The 26,615-nt window shown below is 42.8% G+C and overlaps 1 protein-coding gene across 2 annotated transcripts in view; it reads left to right on the plus strand.

The window, feature by feature from the left end:
• Dtl (denticleless E3 ubiquitin protein ligase homolog) overlaps positions 1 to 19,647 on the plus strand; it is a 37,117-nt gene extending 17,470 nt beyond the window's left edge. For both annotated transcript variants that reach the window (XM_005082871.4, XM_040738419.1), the window contains exons 11-15: positions 2,534 to 2,646; positions 6,609 to 6,698; positions 9,500 to 9,635; positions 15,477 to 16,309; positions 17,642 to 19,647. In XM_005082871.4, the coding sequence (XP_005082928.1) occupies positions 2,534 to 2,646; positions 6,609 to 6,698; positions 9,500 to 9,635; positions 15,477 to 16,309; positions 17,642 to 17,740 (1,271 nt within the window). In that variant the 3' untranslated portion in view covers positions 17,741 to 19,647. The remainder of the gene's footprint in view (positions 1 to 2,533; positions 2,647 to 6,608; positions 6,699 to 9,499; positions 9,636 to 15,476; positions 16,310 to 17,641) is intronic.
• The last annotated feature ends 6,968 nt before the right edge of the window (positions 19,648 to 26,615 follow it).

Consider the following 26,615-nt stretch of genomic DNA (forward strand, 5'->3'; position numbering starts at 1 on the left):
ATCACTAGCACCCACGTGACAGCTGAGCATGGCAGTGCACACATACAGTCTCTGCTGGGGAAGCAGAGGTGGGAGAATTCTGGAGCCTGTCGGCCAAGTAGTCTCATGGGATTGATTGACAAGCTCCAGGTTCAGTGAGAGTGAGAGACTTGTCTAGGGGTGAGGGCGGAGTAATGAGGAAGACATCTGATATCATTACCTGGCCTCCAGTGTATACAGGACACATACACAAGATAAGACTATCAAGTGTATACTATTTTATGTATATTTCCTATATTGTAGCACTGAAAGGGTCTTTAGTTTGCCATTCTGCCATTAAACCTTTGCTAATAATTTAGTAACCTTTTTCTGTTCTTTTTAAATTGTTCTCATGGATAGATTTGGTTTTTAGAATGCCAGCTGGGTGTAGTGGCACATGCTTTTAGTCCTAGCACTCAGGTGGTAGAGGTAGGCAGATCTCTGTTAGTTTGAGAACAGTCAGAGCTACATAATAAAGGGACCCTGTGTGAAAAAAAATGAAGAGAGAGAGAGAGTGTCTGTGTGTGTGTGTGCGTGTGTGTGTGTGTGTGTGTGAGAGAGAGAGAGAGAGAGAGAGAGAGAGAGAGAGAGAGAGAGAGAGAGAGAGAGAGAGAGAGAGAGAGAGAGAGAGAACTAAATATGTGTATAAAAAGCATCTGGTAATTACTTGCCTTTTTAAGACTTTGGGAAGGACCAGAATTTCATGTTTGAATGATTTTTTTTAAACTCATAATATTGTAATATACTAAGTAATAGCTCTTTCCCATGCCCAGTTCAGCACAGAAGAACTAAGTCAAAGCCAGGTGTAGTACATGCTTATAACACCAAAGTGTGGGACACTTGATGCAGGAGGGTCAGGAATTCACGGTCACATAATGAGATCCTGTCTCCACCTCAAAACCACAACAAAAAACCAAAGTGAAGTCATTGTAATTAAAGCTATTGGAGCATTTTAGGAAAATTTTTGCTGTATTTGAAACATTTGCAATGTGCTTCATACCAGCTTTTCCTAGACCAGCAGAGGGCAATAAAAAACAGCATTAGTAGGAAATTCAGTTTATAATTTTCCATTCATAGTTCAGCACAAACGATGAATAATCTGAATAATTCCTGTTGGGAAGAAGTGTTCAGAATGAAGGAGCCTCTTTATTATGTAGGTCTTTATCATAGAGGGTTTTTTGTTTTTGTTTTTCAAGGCAGGTTTTCTTTGTATTGCTCTGGAACCTGTCCTGGCACTTGTGTTGTAGATAAAGCTGGCCTTGAACTCAGAGATCCGACTGCCTCTGCCTCCTGGGTGCTGTGATTAAAGGCGTGTGCCACCAAGCCTAGCCTATCTTAGAGTTTCTTTTATTGCTTTAGGTATTAGTTTTATTGCTTTTTCAGACAGAGTTTCACAGTGTAGACCTGGCTAGCCTTGAACACAAAGATCTACCTGCTGCCTCCTAAGTGCTGGGATTAAAAGCATGTGCCACCACCACCAAGCTATCCTAGTGAGTTTATAATATATCTAAATTGGTTTGTGCTGAACTTTACTTTTATAGTAAAAATTTCTGATATAGAGAATATTTGATAGAATTTTTATTAAAGTGTGTATGAGTGTTGTCTTGCATATATGCTACAGAGTTCTAGACAATTATGGGCCTAGGTGTGGGGAAGCATTCCAGTCCTCTGGAAGAGTAGCCAGTGCTCTTAACTCTGAGCCATCTCTGCAAAACCATATTTTGTTTTTCTTTAAAAGGTTTTTTTTCTATTTAGAAAATAGAATGGATTTCTGTGAGCACTTAAGCAAAAGCTATTGCTGCCTCCTTCCCTGTTAAGCATTCAGATGTTATATTTCCCCCACCCCCAGTCGTGTCTTTAAATCTTCTGTAGTGCTTTGAGGCCAGCAGTCTCACGAGCACATTGTACAAGATGTGATTACTTGCTTTCTCCGTGAGTCGTGAGACCCAACCCAAACTGGGTGGCTTACAGATGAGCAAGCATTGCGCCCCTCTAGGTCCTTCCTGTCCTGCCTGAGTCTCAGCCAGAGTTCAAATGACTCTTTTCACTGATTCTTATCTTTCGGGAGCAAATGCTAGGAGTTTCATTCTGTTTAAAGTGCTGAGGTCTAGAAAGAAGGGAGATGTATCCTCAAGAAGTTCGGTCAGTGGAGAAATAAGATCAGTGTGTTTATCAATGGAGAAAATCCTTCTACAGAATAGGGATATGGACACAGTCTGCGTTTGCTATAGGATTACATTCAGCGTTCTTTTTCATGATACCAAATAGTCTGTGTTGAATTCGCTATATAGATCGGGTCTGACACACAAGCCTCATTTTTATGTTGTGTTTCGTTCTGTTTTTAGCGCCTAGCTCCCTATTATTTTGAAAGCAAGTTGAAGCAGTGATAATGCTTGTGTGATTCGTGTGTGTGTGTGTGTGTGTGTGTGTGTGTGTGTGTGTGTGTGTGTGATTTGCATTTGTTGGGATATTGGAAATGTTAAGAGTCAAGTAATTTGTTTTTCTCCTCTGGCAGTGGCTGTCTTCAACGGACACCAGAACTCTACCTTTTATGTAAAATCAAGTCTTAGTCCAGATGACCAGTTTTTAATCAGTGGTTCAAGTGATGAAGCTGCCTATATTTGGAAGGTAAGGTGTCAACTCCCCACAGATAGAAGGATTCGTCCGGGGGAGGTGTGTTTAGAACAATCACACACTGCTGTCTCTACCTACCTTCTGTACTCTTGGAGTGTTTAAACTGTTTCTGCGTGTATTGCTAGTTATAAATGCTTCTCTTATATTTAAAACTTTGAAAGTTTTATTCTTTGTGTTTTCTGTTTCTTCTTTCCTCACTGTCTTACTACTTTTATTTCTCTACTTTAATTCCCAACATAGTTACAGGATTTTACTCATTCCACAAGTCTGTGTCATTCTCTCTTGAAAGAAAACACCAACTACAATTTTACACATGTGAGATAATATAATAGGATTGCTAGTTCCATAAAGTACATATGACTACGTATATAACTAAATATATACATCTGGGTCTTCTTGACCATTCTTAAAGTTTCTGTAGCACAGGATCCTTTTCTTAGAGGTCTCATCTGTGGCCACAGTATCTATGGTGACCCTAACTGAATTCCCAGGCGTGGTTGCATGTGACCACTGAATGACGTGGTTTAGACAGCATGTTCTCCTGCCTGTCCACACATAGCTCAGTGTCCAGGCCCTGATATTTGAGACCTTGGCAAGCTTACTGCTCCTAAAATTGAATTTGCCCAGTAAGGTGGCTCAGTTTCTCCTTTCCATTATTAAAAGAGGAGTTTAAATGGGATTTCATGTAAGCTGAGTGTCCAGACCGCTGAGGTGTCTCTTTGGGTTAGAGTAGGCTTTCATATTGAATCTGTTCTGTGCTAAAGGAAGGAACAAGGAGTTTTATGTTCTGACAAAAGAGAATGGCCCCTTTTTTTTTTGTAGAATCCTCATGATAGACACTAAAACCCAAAATTGTAAACTTATACAAACATTGAGCATTCTGCTCTTGAATTTCCTACCCTCTGTCCCACCCATGCTTCCACCTCCCCTCCCGTCGGTCTCTGAACAGCCCTGAATAGTACCGAAGTGGTTATAAATAAACTAATTTGGCACGGCCATCCTGCTGCTGACTGGCGGGACACTGAGCCCGACACTTTAGGAAGTGTAAATGATCTCATGGCAAAAATAAAGATTAGATTTGCTTTCCAGTCGGGCAGAGTAAGGAGATTCTGTGAGGGAAAGTGCTGATGAATTTCGTGTGCTTAAGTACGCAAAGTGCCTCTTGAGGTCTAAAGGTTAGAGCCATGTACTTCAAGAGGTGCCTCATAGTTTGACTTTTGGATTCCTGTGTCTTAAACATTCTATAAAAAGTAGAATGTGTAAAAGAGTGCAGTTTTCTGTATTGAACACCCCAAAATGTTTAGGTTATTTTTTTAATTTAAAAACATTTTCTTCCTACTCAATGAAAGCTTTTTAAGAATTAAATAATGATGGTAACTTTTTTATAATAAATTGAAATCTGGAATGAAAATGAATTCAAAGCCATCTGGGTTTCATGAAGGAAAAATTGGTCTTATTTAAAGTAGTCAAAAAGTAAGTGTTCTACCTAAGATAGTCCTGAGCTGTTAAAACTGTCACCAAAGTTCACAAAAAACTTACCAGCAATTGGCTTCTGTCCCTTCTTTCTATTAAAACAGAATCTAGGGGTCGGGTATAGTTGTGTGCATCTGTAATTGCAGCACCCAGGAATTAGACACAAAAGGATTTCAGGTTTGAGGTGAGCCTGGGCAGGGCAAGCCTGCATTTGCAAGAAAATGCAAAGATCTCCTTAAGAGTGGAGAGTGTGGTGCAGTGGTTAGAGGGCTTGCCTAGCATGAGAGATACCCTGCATTTGATTCCTTAGCATCACCAAATACATTTAAAGCGTACAGTTCAGTATGATCACTGTTCTGCAAATCTTTCCTACTATCTAATGCTTGAATGTCACACCAGAAGGAAACCACATTATCCCCTAACAATTGCCATGTTGTCTATTCTTTCTCTGAGACATTTCATGTAAATAGTATCACATAATAATATATGGCATTCTGAGGCCGGGCATTGGTGGCGCACACATTTAATCCCAGCACTCGGGAGGCAGAGGCAGGCGGATTTCTGAGTTTGAGGCCAGCCTGGTCTACAAGAGCTAGTTCAGTTCAGGACAACCTCCAAAGCCACAGGAAATTCTGTGTGTGACCTTAGTATATTATTCAGGTTTCCGCTTGTTGCACAGTACTTCACCCTTCCAAATGCTGGAGTGTATTCTATTTTAATAAGCCAACCACATTTTATCTGCTTATCAGCTAATGGTCATGTTAGATGTTCAGAATTTTTATTCTATTACTAAAAGTCTCTTGTTACCATTTGTGTGTATTTTGCTTGAGCATGTTTTCAAATCTCTTGAGGAGGTATATACCAGAGAATAGAGTTGATAGATCATATGATACCTAATTATATGTCAATTTTTTTTGAGGTATCTTCCACCTAGTTTTTTGATGCTATATAAAGTGCCTGATTTATGAATTCTGTGAATAAATGCTGACTATGGCTTTAATACTGCTTATTTACTATCTATAAGTTTCTACAGGGGTCTTTTTCTTTGCAGCCCTGTAGAAAAGTGCAGAATTGGGTGCGTTTCTGTTGGCGGGTACTTGGTTTTTCCTAAGTCTTTAGTATTTTGTATAATCAGTTAGGTTCTTGTAAAGGGAAGCTTTTCCTTGTGAGAAGCCTTCCCGCCAGCCTGGTTCTAGAGCCGCATCAGTCCCAAATAAACACACAGGAGGCTATATTAATTACTGGCTAGCTCTGACTTAAGTATTTATCCCATAATTGTTAATCTAAGTATTTCTCTTACCGGAGAGGTTTCCGGGCTTCCTACCCCATGGCGTTACATCTTGACTCTCTGTGTTTCTCCTTCCCAGAGTCTTCCTGGACTCCTAGTTCCACCTATCTTGATTCCCTATTGGCCAGCAGTGCTTTATTGACATATACACAGGACTTCCCCAACAGGTTCTCCTAGATACTGTGATACGGGAACTGAGGAATGGCAAGGCAAATCGAACTCTGTCCTTTGTTTTTGCCATTTTAATCATTGCACATTTGCCAGGTAGCAATGATTGAGTCAGATAACCCATGAATCAGTGTTGAGTCTCAGCTGTAATTTGGGGAATCTGATCAGCTGGCTTAGTCAACGTAGAAATAGTCTTTCTAAAGTTGCCTTCACTTCATGCAAATGATCCATGATTCAGAGACTTGGGAAAATAGAGACTGCGTTCTCTAAGCTCCTTGCTCTTCAAATACGTGTACTAAGAATAGCAGTGTGAGCTTGCACTCCTTATTATGCTGGCATTCCTGTGTGCTGTAAAAGGTGTTAATAGCTCTGTAATGAACTGGCTGTACAATGCTATCAAGTGCCTATCCCTGGACATCTAATGATTGAAAATAGAATTCTTAGTGATATGCATAGTATTTCATAATCTGACCCCTCAATACATTAAACACATTAAAATGTGGTAAAATTACTTGTAATTTTAAATTGTCCTTCATACAAAATAACTGAAACGTTTGAATGAAAAATTACAAATTATAGCTGTCTCTCCATTCAAATTGAAGGTTATCCCATTCAAAGTAAAAGGATGACACTTTGGATTTTGGTCATAGTGTGTTTTGCGTCGGGGGTGGTGAGGAGCTGTCCTTATTCTAAAAGAGCTGGTTGTCCATTTCATCTGCCTTCAGGGTTCAGTTAATTTAATAGTCCTGAAGTGGCTGATTATAGAAGATCTGGACGTGTCCACACAGAGTAAAAACAGGGCTGGAGCTGAACCTCAGCCCAGAAAGCTCAGTGGCCAAGGGACAGTGCCATCATGGCACTTCAGTTGAAGGAGCTGTCTTGTGTTTGGGCTCATAATCTTGACTGTTGAAGTAGACAACTCTACCTTTGTTGACAACCCTAAAGTCCTGAGACATCCGGTAAGGAGATTCCAGACCTCTGTGGGGACTAACCCTGTTGTACTGTATGTTCTCTCCGCTTTGACTAGATTTCCATGCCCTGGCACCCTCCTACTGTGCTCCTGGGTCATTCTCAAGAGGTCACGTCTGTGTGCTGGTGTCCATCGGACTTCACCAAGGTTTGTGGATGGTCTCCATAACTGGTTTTAAAAAGTGGATTCTAAATTTGTACATTTTCCCAAAGTTTATTTGAAAATAATACAGATTTTTATGTTTAGACATTTAGAAGAATCCGGGGTATGTATCACACACACCTTTTCCCCAATATGAGGAATTATTGTATACAGTGGAATAAAGTTGGATTTGTAGTCATTCCTTTTCTTAAAAATAAAGAGTGAAATCTGAAGTGAAAGTCTAGAGAGGTGGCTCGGCTCGAAGAGGACCTGTGTTTGGTTCCTAGCCTCCACATCAGCATCAGGCGGCTGCAGCTGCCCACAACTGCAGCTCCAAGGGAGCCAGTGCGTCTGTTCTCCATGTGTGCCTGCTCTCACCGGCTTAGGTGTGCACACATGCCACACACTTAGAAGTAGATTTTAACAACATAACAGGTAGCTGGGGAGATGGCTCTGTGGGTAAGAGCACTTGCTGTACAACCATGAGGACATGGATTCAAATGTTCAGCCCCAAATTTAAGAAGCTAGGGTACCTGCACACATCTATAACCTTGTTGCTGGAGTTAGAGAGGGGCATGCCAGGAGCCTGATGGCCGGCCAGCCTGCCCAGCAGCAGTGGGTGCGTTCTGGTCTGGTTGGAGTCCTTGTCTCAGGGAATTAGGAGGAGAGTTAGAGAAACATACCCAGTCTTCCTCTGGCTTCTGTGTACCCATGTATACCCCACTCACACGACCCTCCCAAGCTCAAAGCACTAAATGAAGGTGTGAGGAGTCAAGAAAATTATCTAATAAAATGGAAATTCAATAAGAAGAAAAATGAAAAAGTGAGTTTCTGTCCTTTCTACCTATTGACAGTAACATCTGACAGTGCTACAGGGCCTAACGGGGCAGGTTATCTCAGAAACTGTCTAGTCTACGCATGGCGTTGGATACTATTAGTATTTCAGAACTGCTGGATCTGTCCTAGGTTTTGTTTGTATCCCTATTGCATTTCTTTGCTTAGCCTCGTGAAAGCTCTTCTTTATAAGCTTACATAAGAACAGGTTTCATTTGACACTTTCATATACTTCCAGCGTTGTTCTTGTCTGTAATTACATCCTGGTGACATTCTCTCCAAAATCCCATGTCATTTTTAATGGAATGCCTGCTTTTTACACAGGTTATCAGATACACCATCATATTTTGTTTGCTTGGGTTTTGGGGGAATGTTCTTTCTGTTTTTATTTTTGTGGGTTTTTGTTTGTTTTTGAGAAAGAACGTCTTGCTGCTTTACAGCTCAGAACTTTGAAGTCACTGTCTTCCTGCTCTGCCCTAGCTTCCCAGGTGCTAGGGCACAGGTGCTCACCATTGTGCCCAGCTTTCAAGGGCTTTTAAATGAGATAAAGAATGTAAAGGAAGCCAGGTAGTGGTGGCGGCGATGCGCACCTTTAATCCCAGCACAGCAGAGGCAGGTGGTGTGAGTTCAAGGGCAGCCTGGTCTGCGGCATGAATTCCAAGACAACAAAGAGTGTTACACAGAGAAACCCTGTCTGAGGTGCATGGGTGTGAAGGACCATATGTATCAAAATACCTATAAATACAATTATTGTCACTATAGCACTTGTGGGGTTCCAACATTTTTTGTTGAGAAGTGAAATATGTGTGTCTTCTCTTGGCCTCCCAGTAAGGGAAGGAAAATGTTGCCAGTCTCTTGGGGGCCACGACTTAAAAGAACATGTGTTCTTTTTTCCTTTCTGTGTAGTGACTGAAATAGAGAAATTATATAAACAAATGCTGGGGAACAGCTCTGGCATCAGTGGCCATTGGCCTCTAGCTCTTCAAGCTGGGCTTTCTCTGCCATAAAAGGCTTGGGACCAAGATCAGGAATGGTTGGATATTTTTAAAGGGGCAAAGGTTATTTTTAACTTCTTTGAGCCTAGTGAACTTTTGTTTTCCTGGGTTGCTCCTTTACCTATCTGAAAAAGCATCTCAGAGGAACGGGTTCATTGCTTGTCATGGCCTGCTGGAGTTACAGGCTAGGTCTGATCTGAGAATATTCTCATCACTTTAGCAATGCACAGTTTAGAAGACATTGAATAGTGACAGTATGTACTAATCAATCATTTCACACAAAGAGATAAAAAGGAATCTCTTTTTTTTTTTTTTTTTTTTTTTGGTTTTACGAGACAGGGTTTCTCTGTATTGTTTTGGAGGCTATCGGTCCAGCCCAGCCTCGAACTCACAGAGATCCGCCTGCCTCTTCCTCCCGAGTGCTGGGATTAAAGGCGTGCGCCACCACCACCCGGCGATAAAAAGGAATCTTACTTACATATGGTTATATAAAAAGTGTTAAAGGCATGAGTTGCCTGGCTTCAGAGACGAAAAGGAAATGAACCTGTAATTATAAAGCTATAGGTTAGGTGAGAATTGATAGTGTTCTGGAGAGAGCCTTTGCTGTTCTTGCAGAGGACCCAGATTCAGTTTCAAGCACACACAACCATCTTCATTTCCACAGGATATGATGCTCTTTTCTCTTTTCTGCTGGCATACACATGTGTAATCAAAACACATGAAGTTAAATCTTAAAAAAGAATTACTGGTAATAAGTTTCTCAGTAGAAAATACACTTTAAAGAAGAAACTGAAGCTTGGGTCATTGTAAAGCTAGAATGTTTCTCTAAACCGAGGTGAAGGTAGATGACCTTTCAGATGTCATCTGTGCTATGTTACAGCAGACAAAGTAAGTCAAGGTTCATGAGTCTTTAGGGCACAGCTACTTTTGATTTTGTTGTAAATCTTTGAAACTTATCATTGTTTTCCTGGTTCTTAGATTGCTACCTGCTCTGATGATAACACACTAAAAATCTGGCGCTTGAACAGAGGTCTGGAGGAGAAGCCGGGGAGCGATAAACATTCCATAGTGGGTTGGACTTCTCAGAAGAAAAAGGAGGCGAAAGCTGGCCTAGGTAAGGATAGCATGCATTTCCATGGTTTTCTTGGTTTCCTTGGTAGATTGAGTCCTACTATGTACTTTGGGAGGCTAGATTTGCCCTTGTTTTGTAATATTTTCAAAGAGAAGCACCATCTTGGCATTTCTTAAAGAGAACTGTCCTCTGTAACTGACCACTTCTTTGTCATTAAGGGGCTCAAAAAGAGCAATGTATTTAGTCAGTAAATATTCATAGACTGTCATGTGTTGCTTACTCTTAGTTTTGTTTAGCAATAAACAGAAGATTCAGATCTCAGATATAAACATCTTACTCATGAGTGGCAGTAAGTAATCTAAAGAAGTAAATTGGCATCAAGTAACAGGAGGCGCCAGCGAGAAGAATGGAAATGTGCTGTCAAATGTCTCTGTAATAGAGAGGCCTCACGGACTTCGGGAGGGGAAATAATTGTTGAGCCGTGTGGGTATTTGGAAGGCTGCTCTAGGCAGACTGCATGGTGAGACTAAGATACTACAAGAGAACGCCTGGCATGTCTTCTTCTAGAAGGCCAGTGCTGAAGCCAGTGAGGCACAGAGGGAAAATGAAGTTCATGCATGACAGAAGTCATCAAAATCTGTGTGGTGACACATGCCTGTAATCCCAGCACTCGGGAATAGTGTGCGTTTGAGGTTAGCCTGACCTTGTCTCAAGAAAACAAAAAGAGAATATATTTAACAAAATTTCATAAATATTTAAATTGTGGATATAAGAAAGAACCCACAGGCCGGGCGGTGGTGGCGCATGCCTTTAATCCCAGCACTCAGGAGGAAGAGGCAGGCAGATCTCTGTGAGTTCGAGGCCGGGCTGGACCGACAGCCTCCAAACAATACAGAGAAACCCTGTCTCGTAAAAAAAAAAAAGGAAAGGAAAAGAAAGAAAGAACCACAGAATAATATGCTAAAGGATCACATGTAAAATATAAGGTGGATTTTTAAAGGATGATTTTGGGGTTTTTACTTGAGGCTTCAGGATGGAGTTAAATTGTCTAAACCTAGATGAGAATTGCTGCAGATTTAGGAAGGAAGCTAGAGTTTGATTTTGATGTAACATGGCTTTATCTTACATCCAAAGGGAGGTCAGGAGAAGATGGTGTTAAATTGGGTGGAATTTGCGACTTTATTCTTAAACTTTGGTGAAGTTTCCACAGTGTGAAGCTGTAGTTAGAGCCAGAGCTCAAGGCCTCTAGTCCAGCCATGGAGCAGTATAGACTCAGGCTGCTGTGCTGGCCCTTCAGGGACGTTCCAATTGAGACCAGCCTGGGATGGTGAGAGTGATGTCTCCACCTTTAGGTGGTGGTAACGTTACTCCAAAGAGCACTGCCAAGTAACGACCTGACCTAGGTGACAAAGGCTAATGGCCTTGCCATTGGACCCTGTAAGCCAGCTTCCAGAACAGATGGGCTGTTATTAACCACAGTGCCATTTCTTAATAATTGTGTTCATCTGTTTCCTCTGGTTATGATGCTCTGACCATTTGTGTCCTGGTTTCAGTCAGGCCCTCTCTGGCTTTTTTATGCCATCTGCAAGGCGTGCCCTTTTCCCTCTGACCTACTTTGCTCAACCAGCACCTGCTCTGCTGCTTACTGTGCTGTCACTGTGTCAGTGGAGATCTCACAGCGCTGGTGAGGGTCTCAGTCTTGGCTGGGCATCAGAGACACCTGTGGAGCTTTTGATAAGTTTATACATTGCCAATCATGAATTTTGTGTAGAGGTCAGGTGTTTGTATTTTCATAAAGCTCTAGGTAAGTCTGTTATGTAGCCAAGATTGAGACGCTATGGTCTAGGGATTGAGTGACAGGATGATTATCCTAATTGCAAAGATAAGGAACTCTTGTTCAAACTCAAGTGTGTGTTGTCATCTGATTAGACAGTAGGATAATTATTTTCAGTTTCCTAATGCTTCTATCGTCACCTCATTGTTAGCAGCTGTGAAGTTTGACGTTTCACATTGTTTAATTCCTTACTAAACTCTAAATCCTTATCCCCTCCTGGGCTCACTGGCTAGCTTAGGAAGCAGATGCAGAAACTGTATAGTAGCTACTGTAAGCATTGCTTCTGGCTACACTCGTGAAAGGCTCTGAAAACCCATGGCTTCTGTGACAGGGTAGCTGTGTTGGGAAAAGAATATGAATAAGGGGTTACTGGATCCTTGAAACATGGGAATTTTTGCCTAACAAGGAAGGGGCCAAAAGTACACATGAACCGAGGCGGGGTATAATAGTGCACAGCCTGTTGAGAAAAAGGGTGAGTCGTCCCTCCCTATTGCAGGACCCTAAAGCAATATTATGTGTAAGACTGAAGGTACTGACCAAATGGCTAACCTTTGAACAGAAAGAAGCTACAGGTTTAAGAGTAGTGTACTCTGTAAGTCTTTAAAAGGAGTATCTTGAAGAAGCCAGAGTGAAGGCTGGAGTTAAGAGCACTGGCTATGCACTTCCAAGGGCCCTGAGTTCAATTCCCAGCAACCATATGGTGGCTCACAGCCATCTGCAATGAGATCTGGCTCCCTCTTCCGGCCTGCAGGTGGACATGCAGACAGAACACTGTATACAGGGTAAACACATCTAAAAACAGCCAGAGCGAGGGGTTGATGTCCCAACAGAGATAGAGCTCCGTGCATGATAGAGCTTGTCTACCTTGTCCCGTTTACACAAAGCAACAGCTCAATCCACCATGTGTGGTCAGACTTCACACATGGCTTGTCAAACACTAGTGTTCCTAAATGAAATAGAAAATGGTAGGTCGTTAAATGCATTGGTAGTTTTGCGATACATGGTTAGAGTGCTTTGCACCTGAGTTCTAAAAAGTTACAGAGCCATGTACTACATTCATGCAATGCCTGAAGAGGCCAGAAGAGGGGGCTTAGACGCTCTGGGAGCAACAGGCAGTTGTGAGGTGTTATGTGGATGCTCAGAACTGATCCCAGGTCATCTACAAAAGCAGTCAGCTCCCAACCCTGAGCATCTCCGGCTCAGATGACATTTTCTGTCAGTCAGGTTTACTTCATGTAGATGCAATTCAGTAATTAAAACTGTTTGACCCAGAGTCTATTAGTGGTCCTTTCCTGTTATTTAGTTTGGAAAGCTCAAAAATAACTGGGAAAGTACATGTTGGCTATTAGGGTTTGAGAGGACAGAAACATAACATTTGTGAGAGTTGTCAGGGAATACTTGGTGTGTATGGAATAAGGACACAGGAGACCTGTCCACAAGCGTGACTCTTCCAGAAGCAGTCCTTGGGTTCTGAATGTCCTCTGGTATTCCTTGATTTGTACAAATTAGTAGCTATTTTTAAATTAATCTGGAAAGCCTTTGAGGCCTAATAATCTCAACAGGATCGCTTCTTGTAGGGAAAATTTTTTCACTTCACAGATGCAAAAGCATGAGTTGGGTGAATGGTTAGATCCAAGTCACATACTGAGTTGATTGTGCCAAGTTTTAGGTCTGTGTGCTACTGTTTGAAAACCCTGTGAGGGCATCTTTACTTTCAAATTAGTTTACAGCAAAGGCATTGTCACTTATGCTGTAATAGCCTGAATTCCTGTTGCCATGCACTGTGGTACATGTTAGATGCTGTATTGCATCAGTTCCTTAGTGTACTCCCAGAAGTGTCAGTGAGGTCTGTTACTGTGCTGGTGATACAGTAAAGGGTGGGTTATATTTCTTCTTCCTCTTTTCCTTTTGAGAAAGGGTCTCAAGTGAATTCTTCCAGAAGTTTAGAAAATCTGAAATGAGCAAAAGCTGTCGGTAAAAGTTTGTCAAAAGACATGTAGAAAAGTGTCAAATACCCTCTTACAATAGTATCAAAAAGGCATGGTGTTAGACACCTGTCCACAGAAGCCTGAGAAAGTATCTAGTTTGAGATCAATCTGGGAACATGGTAAGTAAGACCCTGTCACAAACAAGTGAAGACGAGAGGTGACAGGCACTCCTGCAAATGACAGACAACTTTCATGCGATCCAGCACCCCGCTTTTGGGTGTATAGAGGAGACGGTCACTGTGTGGAAGAGGTGTCTGCATTCACCTAGCCACTGCGGGTCATGTGTAATGTCTAAGCACAGAATTGGCATGTGTGACCACAAAAGGGATAGAGAAACTTGTGTATAAGCAGTAGAATATTGCTTAGTTACAAATTTAGACTGGAAGGAGGGATCGGATATTTTGAGTCTGTGTTTTTACTGTGTGACAAGTCTTTAATTCATAATCCTCCTGCCTCAGCCTATAAATGCTGGGAGTCCAGGTATATTCTATCCTACCTGGACTGTTCAGCCTTTATAAAGAATAAAGTTAGACCATTAAGAGAGCCAAGCACAGCTAGGTGGTGGTGGTGCATGCCTCTAATCCCAGCAATCGGGAGGCAGAGGCTGGGGGATCTCTGAGTTTGAGGCCAGCCTGGTCTACAGAGTGAGTTCCAGGACAGCCAGAGTTGATAACCAGAGAAACCCTGTCTCGAAAAAGAGAGAGAGAAATCAGGCACAAGAAGGAAGTATACTGTATGATATTTCTTCTATGTAGAATTCAAAAACACTGAACTTAAAGAAGAAACTGGAATTAGGCAGGAGAATCAAGAATTCAAAGCCATCCTGGAGGCATGAAACCCTGTCCTTTTTTTCCCCCCTTAAAGTACTTCTGTCATAAAGATGAGAAACTTTACGTTTGTTTTTAAGACTTATTTTTACTTATGTGTTTGTCTCTTTGAGTATATACCACATGTGTGCCATTGCCCGTGCAGGCCAGAAGAAAGTGTCAGATCCTGGAGTAGGAGTTACATGCTGTCATAAGCTGTCAGACATGGGTTCACCATGGATACTGAAAAATAAACTCAGGTGCTCTGCAAGAGCAACCAGTGTTTTTAACCACTGAACAATTTGTCCAACTGCAGGGCGGGGCCACACAGTAACAACAGAGGGCTGGAGAGATTGCCCAGTGGTTAAAAGCATTGGCTAGCTGCTTTATCTGAGGACCTGGGTTCAAATCCCAGTACCCACATGGTGGCTCACAGCCATCTATAACTTCAGTTCCAAGGGGTTTGACACCCTATTCTGGCCTCCACATGGGTGCATGCATGGGGCTCACAAATATACATGAAGAAAAACACCCATGCACATAAAGTTTTGAGAGCTGAGTGTAGTGATGCACACCTTTAATCCCACAGCTTGGGAGACAGAGGCAGGTGGATACGATACCTGAGTTTGAGGGCAGCCAGGAAGGACTACATGTCAGATACTGTTTCAGGAAACACATACAGTAGAATGGTGATTATTAGGAGCTTGTGAGAAGGGCCAGTTGTGAGATGTTATTTGAAGGATATAAAATTTTGTGTGTGCACATACATGAGCATGGAAAGGGTTATGGATAAATATACATCAGCATGCTCACTACAATTAGTATAGATTTTTAAATGTTCATCATTATGAGGTGATGGATTATGACAAATCTATTTAATTGTTCTATAGTGTATACATGTGCCAAAGATCACATTTATCCTCAAATTCATACACTAGAAAGCACAGGTGTAAAAGATTATGAAGCACTACATGCCCTTTGATCTCATTTTGTATAGCAAGTTAGAAGTGTGCTGTGTGTCCCGTGCACTGTTGAAGTGGTCTGCTGGCGCTTTAAAGAGTTGATTTTCCTAGTTTTTGCAAGTGTATGCTTACTTCAGGGTGTTTAGGGAACAGGGAGTTAGAGAAAGGGTATAGGAGAAATGGAATGATTTTAGGTACTTGCTTAGACAATATTAGATATAATTTCCCTTGGTGACCACTCAAGTACTTTACATCATTTTCTTTCTCATTTTCATGCTCCTCTTCATTTTCAGTAATGGTAGCAAGTAGCCAGACTACTCCTGCCAAAGCCCCCCGCACCAAGAGCAACCCGTCCACTTCCTCTCCATCAGCCGCAGCTTGTACTCCTAGCTGTGCTGGAGACCTCCCTCTTCCTTCGAACACCCCCACCTTCTCAGTCAAGTCCACTCCTGCCAAGACCCGGTCTCCAGTCGGCAGAAGAGGCGCCACCTCGTCGGTGTCTCCCAAGCCACTCTCCTCTTACAAGATGTCTCTTAGAAATTGGGTGACCCGAACACCTTCCTCGTCACCACCTGTCACTCCACCTGCTTCTGAGACAAAGATCTCATCTCCAAGAAAAGCCCTTATTCCTGTGAGCCAGAAGTCATCACAGGCAGGCGCTTGCTCTGAATCTAGAAATAGAGTGAAGAGGCGTCTAGATTCAAGCTGTCTGGAGGGTGTGAAGCAAAAGTGTGTGAAGAGTTGCAACTGTGTCACTGAGCTTGACGGCCAAGTGGAGAGTCTTCACTTGGATCTGTGCTGCGTTTCCAGCAACCAGGAAGCCCTTAGCAAGGACGCTGCAGGTCCTGCCAAATTAAGCAAGGTTGAAGGCACTGGTACAGCCATCTCAGAGCCTCCTTCTCCTGTCAGTCCTTATGCTTCAGAAGGCTGTGGAACCTTGCCTCTTCCTTTGCGACCTTGCGGAGAAGGGTCTGAGATGGTGGGCAAAGAGAATAGCTCCCCAGAGAATAAGAACTGGTTGTTGGCCATGGCAGCCAAACGGAAGGCTGAAAATTCATCTCCACGAAGTCCGTCATCCCAGACACCCAGTTCCAGGAGACAGAGTGGAAAGACGTCACCAGGCCCGGTAAGCCTTCAGTGTGGGAGGATGTGTGTCCCATTGGAAGGGGACTCAGATCAACTTTGACAGCCGTTAAACCCTTCATCTGCTCATTCTCCTTGGTCTTACTGCTTGATTTACCTAAGCCTTTCTTTTCTTTGTCTTCTTCTCACCATCCAGGGTGTCAGTTCAAAAATACCTCTGTCTCCTGGTAGACGGTATTTTTTTTTTTTTTTTTGGTAAAGCTGATATTCTAGGGAAAACTTGGCCAACATCCATAAGTAGATTTTCAGCTTGTATTTGCATTTTATGATCAAAATGAAGCTTAGGTATTTCAAAACAATTAAATTACAGATTCCTTAATTTTTGTGGCTTTTCCCCAAAGTTTGTGATTGTCTTGCATACACCAGTATCCTGAATACTTGTGTCTGCTCTCTTAACATTCAGCAATTCAGCGTGATGCTGCTTACCTCTTTTTAAGACTCACTTTTCATTGACTGGCATGATGTTTAAATGAGATTGTGGCAGAAATAAGGGAGCCTTGCAGAAAGTGCAAGACTTAGAATGGGGGAGATGGACGTAGCTGATCATAGAGTGAGCCATGGACACCAACAGGGATAGAGTGCTGCTGTTCTCGGGGTGCAGTTATAGGGAGGGAGGGACTTTCAACTCCACTGTGACCCACAAAGCTCTTGTTCTGAATTGAGGAAGACGGTGGGAACACATCCATAATTAGGAGCAGAAGTTAGGTGTCCTTAGGCCAGTACCAGTGAGCTGAGTGTCCTGCCCATTGAGTGTCCTTAGCCTAGCCTGTGCTTCTAGGAAAGGAATTGAGGAATATATAAAGGCTACTTAGTATGCAAGCTGAAACAAAATTTTGCTACAGAAAATGGGAAGGAAAACAAAGTTTCTTTGCCTCCTTCTCTTAAATGAAGAAGTACTCTTTGTTCCTAGCCAAAAAATTTGTCATCAGTTTAACCCCTATGACCAGGGGTGAGGTGAAAATAATTTTCACTAATAATGTAAATCTCAGAGCTTTAAGAATAGTGTGCTAATATTAATCATTTTGGGTTTTTTCCTTTTTGTTGTTTGTTTTTACATTTTATTGACTTGCAGGTTCTCGCTGTGTTCCTGCCTTAGTCCCTCAGGTGCTGAGATTATGGGAGTATGCCACCATATACAACTAATGTTTCTTTATCAGAAAAATGTTCCTTTATTGAAAAATAGTGTCAAAGTACTATCTGTGTTATCATTTTAGGGGCTGATTTGCTCAAGAGATTGGCAGGTATAACCTAGACAGTTGCTAAGATAATTTGGAACTTTAATGTGGGAAGTCTCTAACTCTCCATTTTCTTCTAGGTCACCATTACTCCCAGCTCCATGAGGAAGATCTGTACATACTTTCGTAGAAAGTCTCAAGATGACTTCTGTAGTCCTGAACACTCGACTGAATTATGATTCTAATCAAAGTTCACTGAACTTGGGTCTGCAAAGATGGATGAAAAGTGACTTTATAATTCTGGTCTTTGAGAAAATGGTCATCTTTTCATTTTGGAAAATTTAGCAGAGCTAGTCAGATCACAGTGTCTAGGGTAGACACAGCTTTCTGGGGTGAGTGCTGTTTCCGTTTCATGTGATGATTTGTCATGTGTAGCCTTTTCTAGCAGTCTGTGATAATGACACCCCGCTCATGGAACCAGAAAGCAAGATGTGCCTGCCTCCTGTTGTCCTAATCTTGTGCATAGTGGAGAGTGTCTGCAAGTCCAGCACAGGGCCCGTCGGTGGAGGCCGGTCTGCAGTCTGAGCACATCCGCTTCAGTCGTCAGAGGGCATAAGTGAAGGAGCAGGGTCTTACGTGAAATATATAATCTGTTCACTAAGCGTGTGTGTGTGTGTGTGTGTGTGTGTGTGTGTGTGTGTGTGTTTCAAACCGTATAAAATGTGATGTTCACATAAGTTCATTCATTGTTTCTGTGTTAAAATATAGTATCTTGAGTTGAAGTCGTGATTATTTTAAATACAGTGATCAGTGTCAATTGAGAAAGTAGGACAAAACAACCAGAAGTTTGTTTCTTGAAAGCTGTGGAGGACCCATGTTTTGTATGTGTGCAGGGGTGGTTTTTTGTTTGTTTGTTTGTTTTTTGTTTGTTTGTTTTGGTTTGTTTTTTTTTATTGGTTTTTCAGATTTCACAAACCAGCATCGCTCTTGCGGTAGGGTAGGGGGTTGTTGAGCACTTTCTTGAGAGAGATGCTTTATAGTCAGTAATTATACTCTGAAACCGGGACTTAACATTTAGATATATTTCTCAGTTCTCCAGGGTTTGTGACTTTTTCCTTTTTTTATATCATCATATTTTTAAGATAAAGTAATAATTTCTTACTGGTATTTTTATAAAAGACATTAGCTCTGAACTGAAAATCTAGAACCAGGGAAAATAAGCCTTGGTGTTTTTAATTTTACAAAAAGCTCTAGCTCTCTAGTAAGCAGAAAAGAAAAGAGCAGCACTTTATTTAGATGGTTAGTGCAGAGGGTGGGTCAGCTGACTAAATAGTATGCAAAGTGCTTTAACCTTTATTTCCCTTAAATGCTACGTGTTGTGGCAGTCCTCATGAAATGAGTGTCGTTATAGCCCCGTTGGAAGCCTCTTGGAAAGAAACCTTATGTTTTGGGAAGGTGTCCCCTTACAGTTAGGAAAGAGTTTTTCAAATCCCTGAGGACTGGTTAAACTTTATTTTTGTGATTTTAAATCTTTTAGTAAAAGCTTTAATTCCTTTGAGGTTGTAAGTTAAGCTTATAAAACAAGCAGGACTGGATAAGGAATAAGCATTGGTTTTCTCTGGTTTTATTCAAGAAAAATTGAAAGGAAGTCAAATTACAGTCAAAAAACCACACACATGGCAGCTTAAGCTGAGTGCTGAGGAATCTGCAGTGCTGATTGCTTGTTGGTTGTTAGGCAGCGGGGGTACTTTTAATGATACATGCCTTCCAATAATGTTGAGTACCTCTTGTTCTGAAAGCCAGTGGTGGTAGTCAGTAAAACAGGTGATTGGTGGCCACTGGGGTAAGTGGCTGTCAGAAACTGCAGACTCTGCTTGGGAAACTAGTGTCATGGTGGGTGTCAAAGGTCATGTGTAACAAAGTAGTGATTATCCCTGCCTTTTTTAGTGTCAGACTTTGAGCTGAGTCTGAATAATCAGCCCTTTATCTTGTCTGGTGCCCTTTCCCAACTGACCTAGAAGCAGTCCTCACAAAAAGGAGTGGTAATCTAGAGTCCCTTTTGCTTGTTATGGAGTAAAATATATTTGTTTACAAAGATATAATCTAATTCAAGCTGAAAGAGGTTCTAATAAATGTCTTACTCAGACTTGATGTGTAACGTGGCTTGGGTTACTTGGTGTGCTGTTTTGAATAAGAATGGCCCCATGGTCTTGTTGGAATGCTTAGTCACCAGGGAGCAGAACTGTGTGAAAGGATTAGGAGGTGTGGCCTTTTGAGGTTTCAAAAGCCCATGCCAGGCCCTTTAGGTCTCTTGGTCTGAGGATCCCAATGTAGAGCTCTAAACTACTGCTCCATCTCTGTGTGCTTTTAAGCTCCCTGCCATAATGCTAATGACCAGGCCTCTGAAGCTGTAAGCCAGCCCCCAGTTAAACACTTTGTGGTGTTCCACCACAGTGGAACAGTGACTGCAGCACTTGGTAAAGAAGCATGGAGAGAGTTCTTTGTGTAAATAGGCATTTACATCCTAAACTTTTTCATTTGAATACATTCCAAGCAGTGTGGCTATGTTGATAATTAGTTTCTTTAGACTATTTTGTTTTGATTTGGAAGACAGGGTCTCTCTGTGTAGCCTTGGTTGTCTCTCCTGGAACTCACTCTGGAGACCAGACTGGCCTGGACCTCTGAGGTAGGGTAGTCATTTTGTTTGAAATTGCAGAAAACCTTATTTTTATGTGGGGCAATATTTGAGTACATGCTAATGTAGTGGTTACTAAAGAATTCTGGGGGATAAATTCAACCTTGAAACAATTATCCAAGTGCTGGGATTAAAGGTGTGTGCTACCACCTCCCGATTTCTTTTGGCTATATCAAGGTAGTTGTGGTAGTTGTTGTAATCCAGGCAAATCTGGTCGCTGCCCCTTGGGGACTTGGCACAAATGTCAGACAGTAAGTACCCTGGTCTATACACAGGTGCAAAGGTGCCTTTAAGAGACAAGTTCCGCCTACTTCCCCTCTTCTCTTCCTGCCGTTTTTTCTGAGGAAGCAATGTTCTGTCTTCTCTCTTCCCTTCCCTAACTCCCCTACCTTCCCGCGATAAACTTTCCACATAAGTTTTGTCTGTAGGTCTCTGTCACCTGCCACAGTATCCTCCATATCATAGTTAATGTGGGCTGGACATTATCCATGACAGACTGTGGCAGGCTTTGTTGAGAAAGGTGCCAGCCCACAACCTCCTCCCTGTCCCTTATTAAAGCTGCACTAAGACTTTTCAGGACATTGTAGATAGACATATTTACTCTGTGTGTGTGCATGTGTGGCTTTATACTCATACACATGCTCAAAATTGGCCTAAGGGGCCAATGAGGTGGTTCACGGAGCCTGATAACCTGAGTCCCTCTCTCAGACCCTTCTGGTGAAAAGAGAGAGCTGGGAGATCACGTGTGTAGTCAACGTGTTTGTTGAGAGCTTATAATACACTGATGGTCTTGGGGTTGTTTTTGTGCTTTTCCCTAATCCCAAGAGAGTCAGACTTCCTTTGGAACTGCTCACAAAGCAAAGGCCAAGTAGTCTCACAGAACGGCTCTCAGATAGGCAGTGGAAATAACTTCTCCCTGAGTGTATGGGAAGGGAGCCACTGATATATATGTACTAGGAAGCTTAGGGCTCAGTGCAGGCCTTGCTGCTGCTTATTCCTCCTCACTGCTGCTCACAGGGCTTCTGAAGGCACACTACCATTGTTCTCATTAAATCTGCAGATACTGGTGAATGTTACAGGCATCTGGACACACTTTGTTGAACTGAAGTGAATTTAATGTTCCACTAACCCTAATACCAAGATTAGGGTAACCATTTTGTTTGAAATTGCAGAAAACCTTATTTTTATGTGGGGCAATATTTGAGTACATGCTAATGTAGGGGTTACTAAAGAATTCTGGGGGATAAATTCAACCTTGAAACAATTATCTGGCTGGGAGGAGGACTCTGGGTTAAATGGATTAAGTGCTTTAAGCATAAGGGTTACAGAACCCACACAATTGTTGGGTTGTTGGCAAATGCGAGCTGGGTGTGGCTGCCTGCTAGCAATCCAGGTCTAGGAAGGCTGAGACAGGGTTCCCAGAGCAGCCTGGCTAGTTAGGCTTGTCTAGTGGGAGGGTTCTGGATTAGGTGGAGAGACCCTGCCTCAAAGAATAAGGTGGAGAATGATTGAGGAAGACTGCTGATGTCACCTGCTTGCTTCTGTACATATATGTGCATATTGCATATACACATGAGAAAATGTATACATGTGTGTCCTCTACATACATACACATGCTAAAAGAAAAAGTAACAGCATGTTGTGCTCTGAGTGTTCTTGCAGCATGCATTAGTACAACCACGGACACTGTTAGTAGTAGAGGGGCTTGCCTGATTTCAAAGGTAAGCCAGGAGAGGATTTAAGGATATCAGAAATGTTCCGTCTATACCCATTTCTCTAACTTGCCACGTGTCCTTTTCTTTTTCGTATTATTTGTAATCAAGCTGTTTTGTGGACTATGAGTAGCAAGGGCACATTGCAAAATGCCTTATTGGAAGACTTCCCCTTAGCCTGCCCCTATTCGTTACCTGGGTACAAGTCCTGCGTGCAGCACCTGGTGTTCTGTTTACTTGTGGCACTTCATGAGCTCCAGATTGCACAAAGATCAGATTTCCACGTCCCTTGAGAACCTGTCTGAGTAGCTAAATGTCAAGGACCAGTCTCTTCCCTATAGGAATTGAGAATTTAGTTCCCTGCCGCCTGCAGTACATATACCGTAGACCTTGATGGTCAAGGCCGAGCAGTTAGCCTGTAGTGCTGTTGGGTTGAAAGGGCCTTCAAAGGGCAGGCCTAACCGGGTGTGGTGTTGCACACCTTCAATCCCAGCACTTGGGAGGCAGAGGCAGGAGGATCTCTGGTCTACAGAGTGAGTTCCAGGACAGCCAGGGCTACACAGAGAGACCCTGTCTCAGGGAAGAAAAGACTGAGGCAGGCCTGGTGGAAAGAAGTTAGGTGGAGGGAGCGCACCCTTGAAAGAGACATCCAGATCCCAGGCCTTTCCTGTCTTGGCTACCACTGGCCCAAAAGTGGGCCAGGTGACCATGGCTGAAACCTGAAACTAATTAAAACCTTTTCTCCTGTGAAAGTTGATTTACCGAAGTATTTTGTCCATACAGCAATAGAAAGCTAACATGCTTATCTTCTGCATGTTTTATTATGTTCTTTATAACATGATTACTTTCTAGCTTGGAATCTAAACCCTGTCTGTTGGCTCTGGTCTATTTCCTGTCTGTAAAGTGGGTTGTGTGGTTCTTAAAACTTAAAATGGTGCCTAGTACATAAAAAGCAAACATTTATTGAACAGTTGCTATCAGCCATTATTCTCAAGAGGCAAGGAGGGCAAGAATGATTTTCCCCTCTGATGGACACAGTGCTTGAGTGGCAGTCCTGTTTCCTGAGGTTGCCGTCTGTGAAGGTGTGAGTACGAAGGCAGAATCAGCTGGAAGCTTGTCTGGGACTCAGCAACCCCACACTGATGAAAGACATGCTCACATAAAGATTCCAGAGATGACTTCATATGCTGCCTGCAGCCACAGTTGAAAGAGTTAGCTATAAACCACAGATCTCTATCAGGGAGCAGCTGAAGCCCCAGGCTGCTCACGCTCATGGTCTCTTTCCTGACTGCCTTCAGCTCCAGGAAGCAGCAGAGTGGCCCTGCAGAGCTGGCTCCCTCCTCTAGTTCTGTTGTGAGCTTGGCAGTGAATAGTAAAGTAAGGGAATAGAGAGCACCTACTGCATTCCATACAGAAAACTGACATGCTGGCTGCAAAAGGTTAGACTGCTTTGCTCCCACGATGGTGTCCTTCCCCAGGCTGCTTCTGGTGCCAGTCGGGTTTATTGTCTCATGGGTGCCAAAGTACTATCCATGACAAATGTAATGCTGTGGTTCTACCTAGCTTCTGCATTCCGCACCCATACTGCCAATGTACTCAAGGTGCTGGTTTCCAGCTTACAGGCACATGCAGAATGTGAGGTGCTGGTTTCCAGTTTACAGGTGAGTGCAGAATGTGCCGTCCTTGTTTTCCAACAGTCTTGCCCCTGAACCCCTTCCAGGGTCTAAGGTCTAAAGATCGTTCTTCAGAGCAGCCCTCTCCTCTAGTATCATACCAGGTAATTCCTGGGGATGAAACTGCCTCAGGCCTTGCTGTTGACATGGAGTTAGCAAATGTATGATGTCACTGATGGTCATTTAGAGCCGTGCTTAATTTTATTTCTCCCTGCCTCCTCCAAAATGCACAAACACAATTTTCCAAGGATTATTTAAAGTTCTCATCCTTCCTTATTCTCTGCATTGCTCGGGATTGACGGATGCAGTGCCTTGTACATGCCACTGAGCTACACCTCCAGCACTTCCAAGAATTACTGATTAGCAACATAATAGGATTTATAATAGCTTCCCAGCGATTCAGATACTGAAAAGTGGTGTGGGCCTTGGTGTACCTGTGATGTGTCCAGTGGGAAACAGTGCTTCCAAGAAAGCCTTGGATTCGCAGACCCTATTTGTATTCCCTTACGCAACAGGAGCCTCAGTTACAGGCTCTGCTTCCCTCCAGCCTCCAACTTAGCAATGACATTCCTGTATGACTGTAATTTGGTTGCTCACCCGGGTTGTCCTCTTTGGATAAAAAGCTAGGAGCTTGCTAGTTGGTGCACACCTTTAATCACAGCACAGGCTAAGGCTGTTACACAGAGAACCATGTCTTGAAAAAGGGCGGGTGGAGAGATGGCTCAGTGGTTAGCACTAGCTGTTCTTCCAGAGGACTTGGGTTCAATTCCCAGTACCCACCTAGCGGCTCACAACTCTGACTTCTGTTCCAGGGGATTCAACATCACACAGACACATGCAGGCAGGATACCAGTGTACATAAAAATATTGGGGGAAAAACCCACCAGGAGCCAAGGAAAATGAGTGATTATTATCATTCTCCTGAATCTCACAGAAGCCAAGGGCCAAAGCCAAGAGGAACTTGCTTCAGGGCAGTGTTGACACTGGAGTATCAAATGAGATTCAGTTATCTAAGGAGACTTTGCTCTTTCTTGACCTTAATAGTGACCTTGCTTCTTGCTAGGTGATCTAGTGCCTGTCCCTCCTAGGTACTCCTAAGTAGTAGGCATGCCCACCTGGACATTCAGCAGGCCTCTCAAATTTAACATGCTAGAAACTAAACACTTAAAAAGATGATCTAGTCTTGGCTGCAGCAATGCCACCCTCCAAATTTCAGAACAAATACTTGGTCATTCTCCAATGTATGTCTCTCACAGCCCAAATTCATTAATAATCAAGTCCTACTGGTCTGCCTTCGGAATTTCAGCTCTGCTTCTATTGACAAAGGATGCAGGACTTACTCTCATAAACAGCTGGGAAAGTGAGCCAAGAAAACAAGGATTTCCAAATACTGGACAGGACGGAAGGGAGCCAGGTGAAGTGTACACAGCTGTGGAGCTAATTTTCCTGTCACAGTACCAGAATGGAGAGCCCAAACAGGAAGGTTTTACTGAGTCTGAGAAACGAGACAAGTTTAGAGAAGTCACGTCATCTGGAATTTACTAGATAAAATGCCAAAGAGGAGGTAATGACCTGAAGGAGCCCCCTGTGAAATATTGCATATGGCTGAGTGCTGGTCTGTGTTAACAGTGTAACTCCACACAGCGAAAAAGCAACCTCAGAAGACAGTGCTGAGGAGCAAACAGTCCTGGGAGCTTGTAAGCATTCATGTTCTGGCTAACCAAAGTAGCGAGGCCTTGTGACAGACAGTATTTTCAAAGATGGCTCAGCATCTCCAATTTCATGTATTCCACACTCTGCTTCCATATGAAAGACAAAATTAAATGTCATTCTCTTCTTTCACCATGATTTACCATGGCTTCCACCAGCTAAGGGCATAGTAATGCAGTGTCAGCTTTGAGGCCAGACTAAAAAAGGTTGCAAAGCTTCCAGACACCCACAACTACACCACCTCTCCCTCAGCTGACATCTGTGGCTACATGGATGAACTGAGAATCCTGAGAGAACTTGGGAGAGCTGGAGGAGGAGACAACCTCATATTGACTTTGGAAGACAGAGTGAGGGGACATCTGAGCCTCGTGTGCCTATCATTCATTGATAAAGAAAGAGAACACAGTTAAAGAAACAGGCTCCAGAGAGATTCCTACTCTCGAAAGGAATCCAGGCTCAGTTCCCAGCATCACAGTGATTCACAACTGCCTGTAATTCCAGTTCCTGGGAATCAAACCCTCTTCTGGTCTCTAGGTTGCTGCATTAATTGGATGCATATAAACTCATGTAGGTAAAGAGATTGACAGTTGTGAAGGGCTTGGCTCACTGATCAAGAACTTGACAGAGGAAAGACTAGAAAGGATGTCTGCAGGAAGGGTGTAAATGCAGTTAGGAAGTGAGGACATCACTTTCTGTGATACCCACTAGAAAGCATCTGTGAACCAAGCAGACAGGAGGACTCAGCCGTTGGTGTCCGCTCTCCTGTTTCACCTGCCAGCAGACACTCGCCCAGCAGTTCCCAGGATAACACTGGCCCTGTTTCTTGGGCTTTCTGAGACAGGGCAGGGCTTGGAGTGGTGGCGGAGCAAGGCAGAGCTCCACCTGAACAATTTGGATCAAACTGTCCCAGTGGTTCTAAGAATGCTCAGAAAAAATGCTCAGAAGTTGATTTAGTTGGTGTCTCTTTCCTCCAAAAGGCAAGTCGTCAAATGACGGACTTCAGCTTTTTGGTTATTGCATTGTAATCTGCATTTCCTATAACAGCACTTGATATAGTAGATACCAAAAAAAAAAGTTAGTAAAAAATAAAGTTTGGGGACTTAGTTCACATTGCCCCTCCCCCACCAAAGAGCTACATCCTGCAATACCAGAACAACCACAGAAATACTGTACATACGGTCATTGTTAATTTTGATTGTCAATTCAGCAAGATCTAAAACCACCTAGAAGACACTCCGCTAGGCATGTCTGTGAAGGAGTTTCAGATTGGTTAGCTGAGGTTGGAAACCTCGGGTTAGGCGACATCATTCTGTGTTGGGGCCTG

The sequence above is a fragment of the Mesocricetus auratus genome, unplaced genomic scaffold, assembly GCF_017639785.1.
Source record: "Mesocricetus auratus isolate SY011 unplaced genomic scaffold, BCM_Maur_2.0 Super-Scaffold_100676, whole genome shotgun sequence".
Taxonomy (NCBI): Eukaryota; Metazoa; Chordata; class Mammalia; order Rodentia; family Cricetidae; genus Mesocricetus; species Mesocricetus auratus.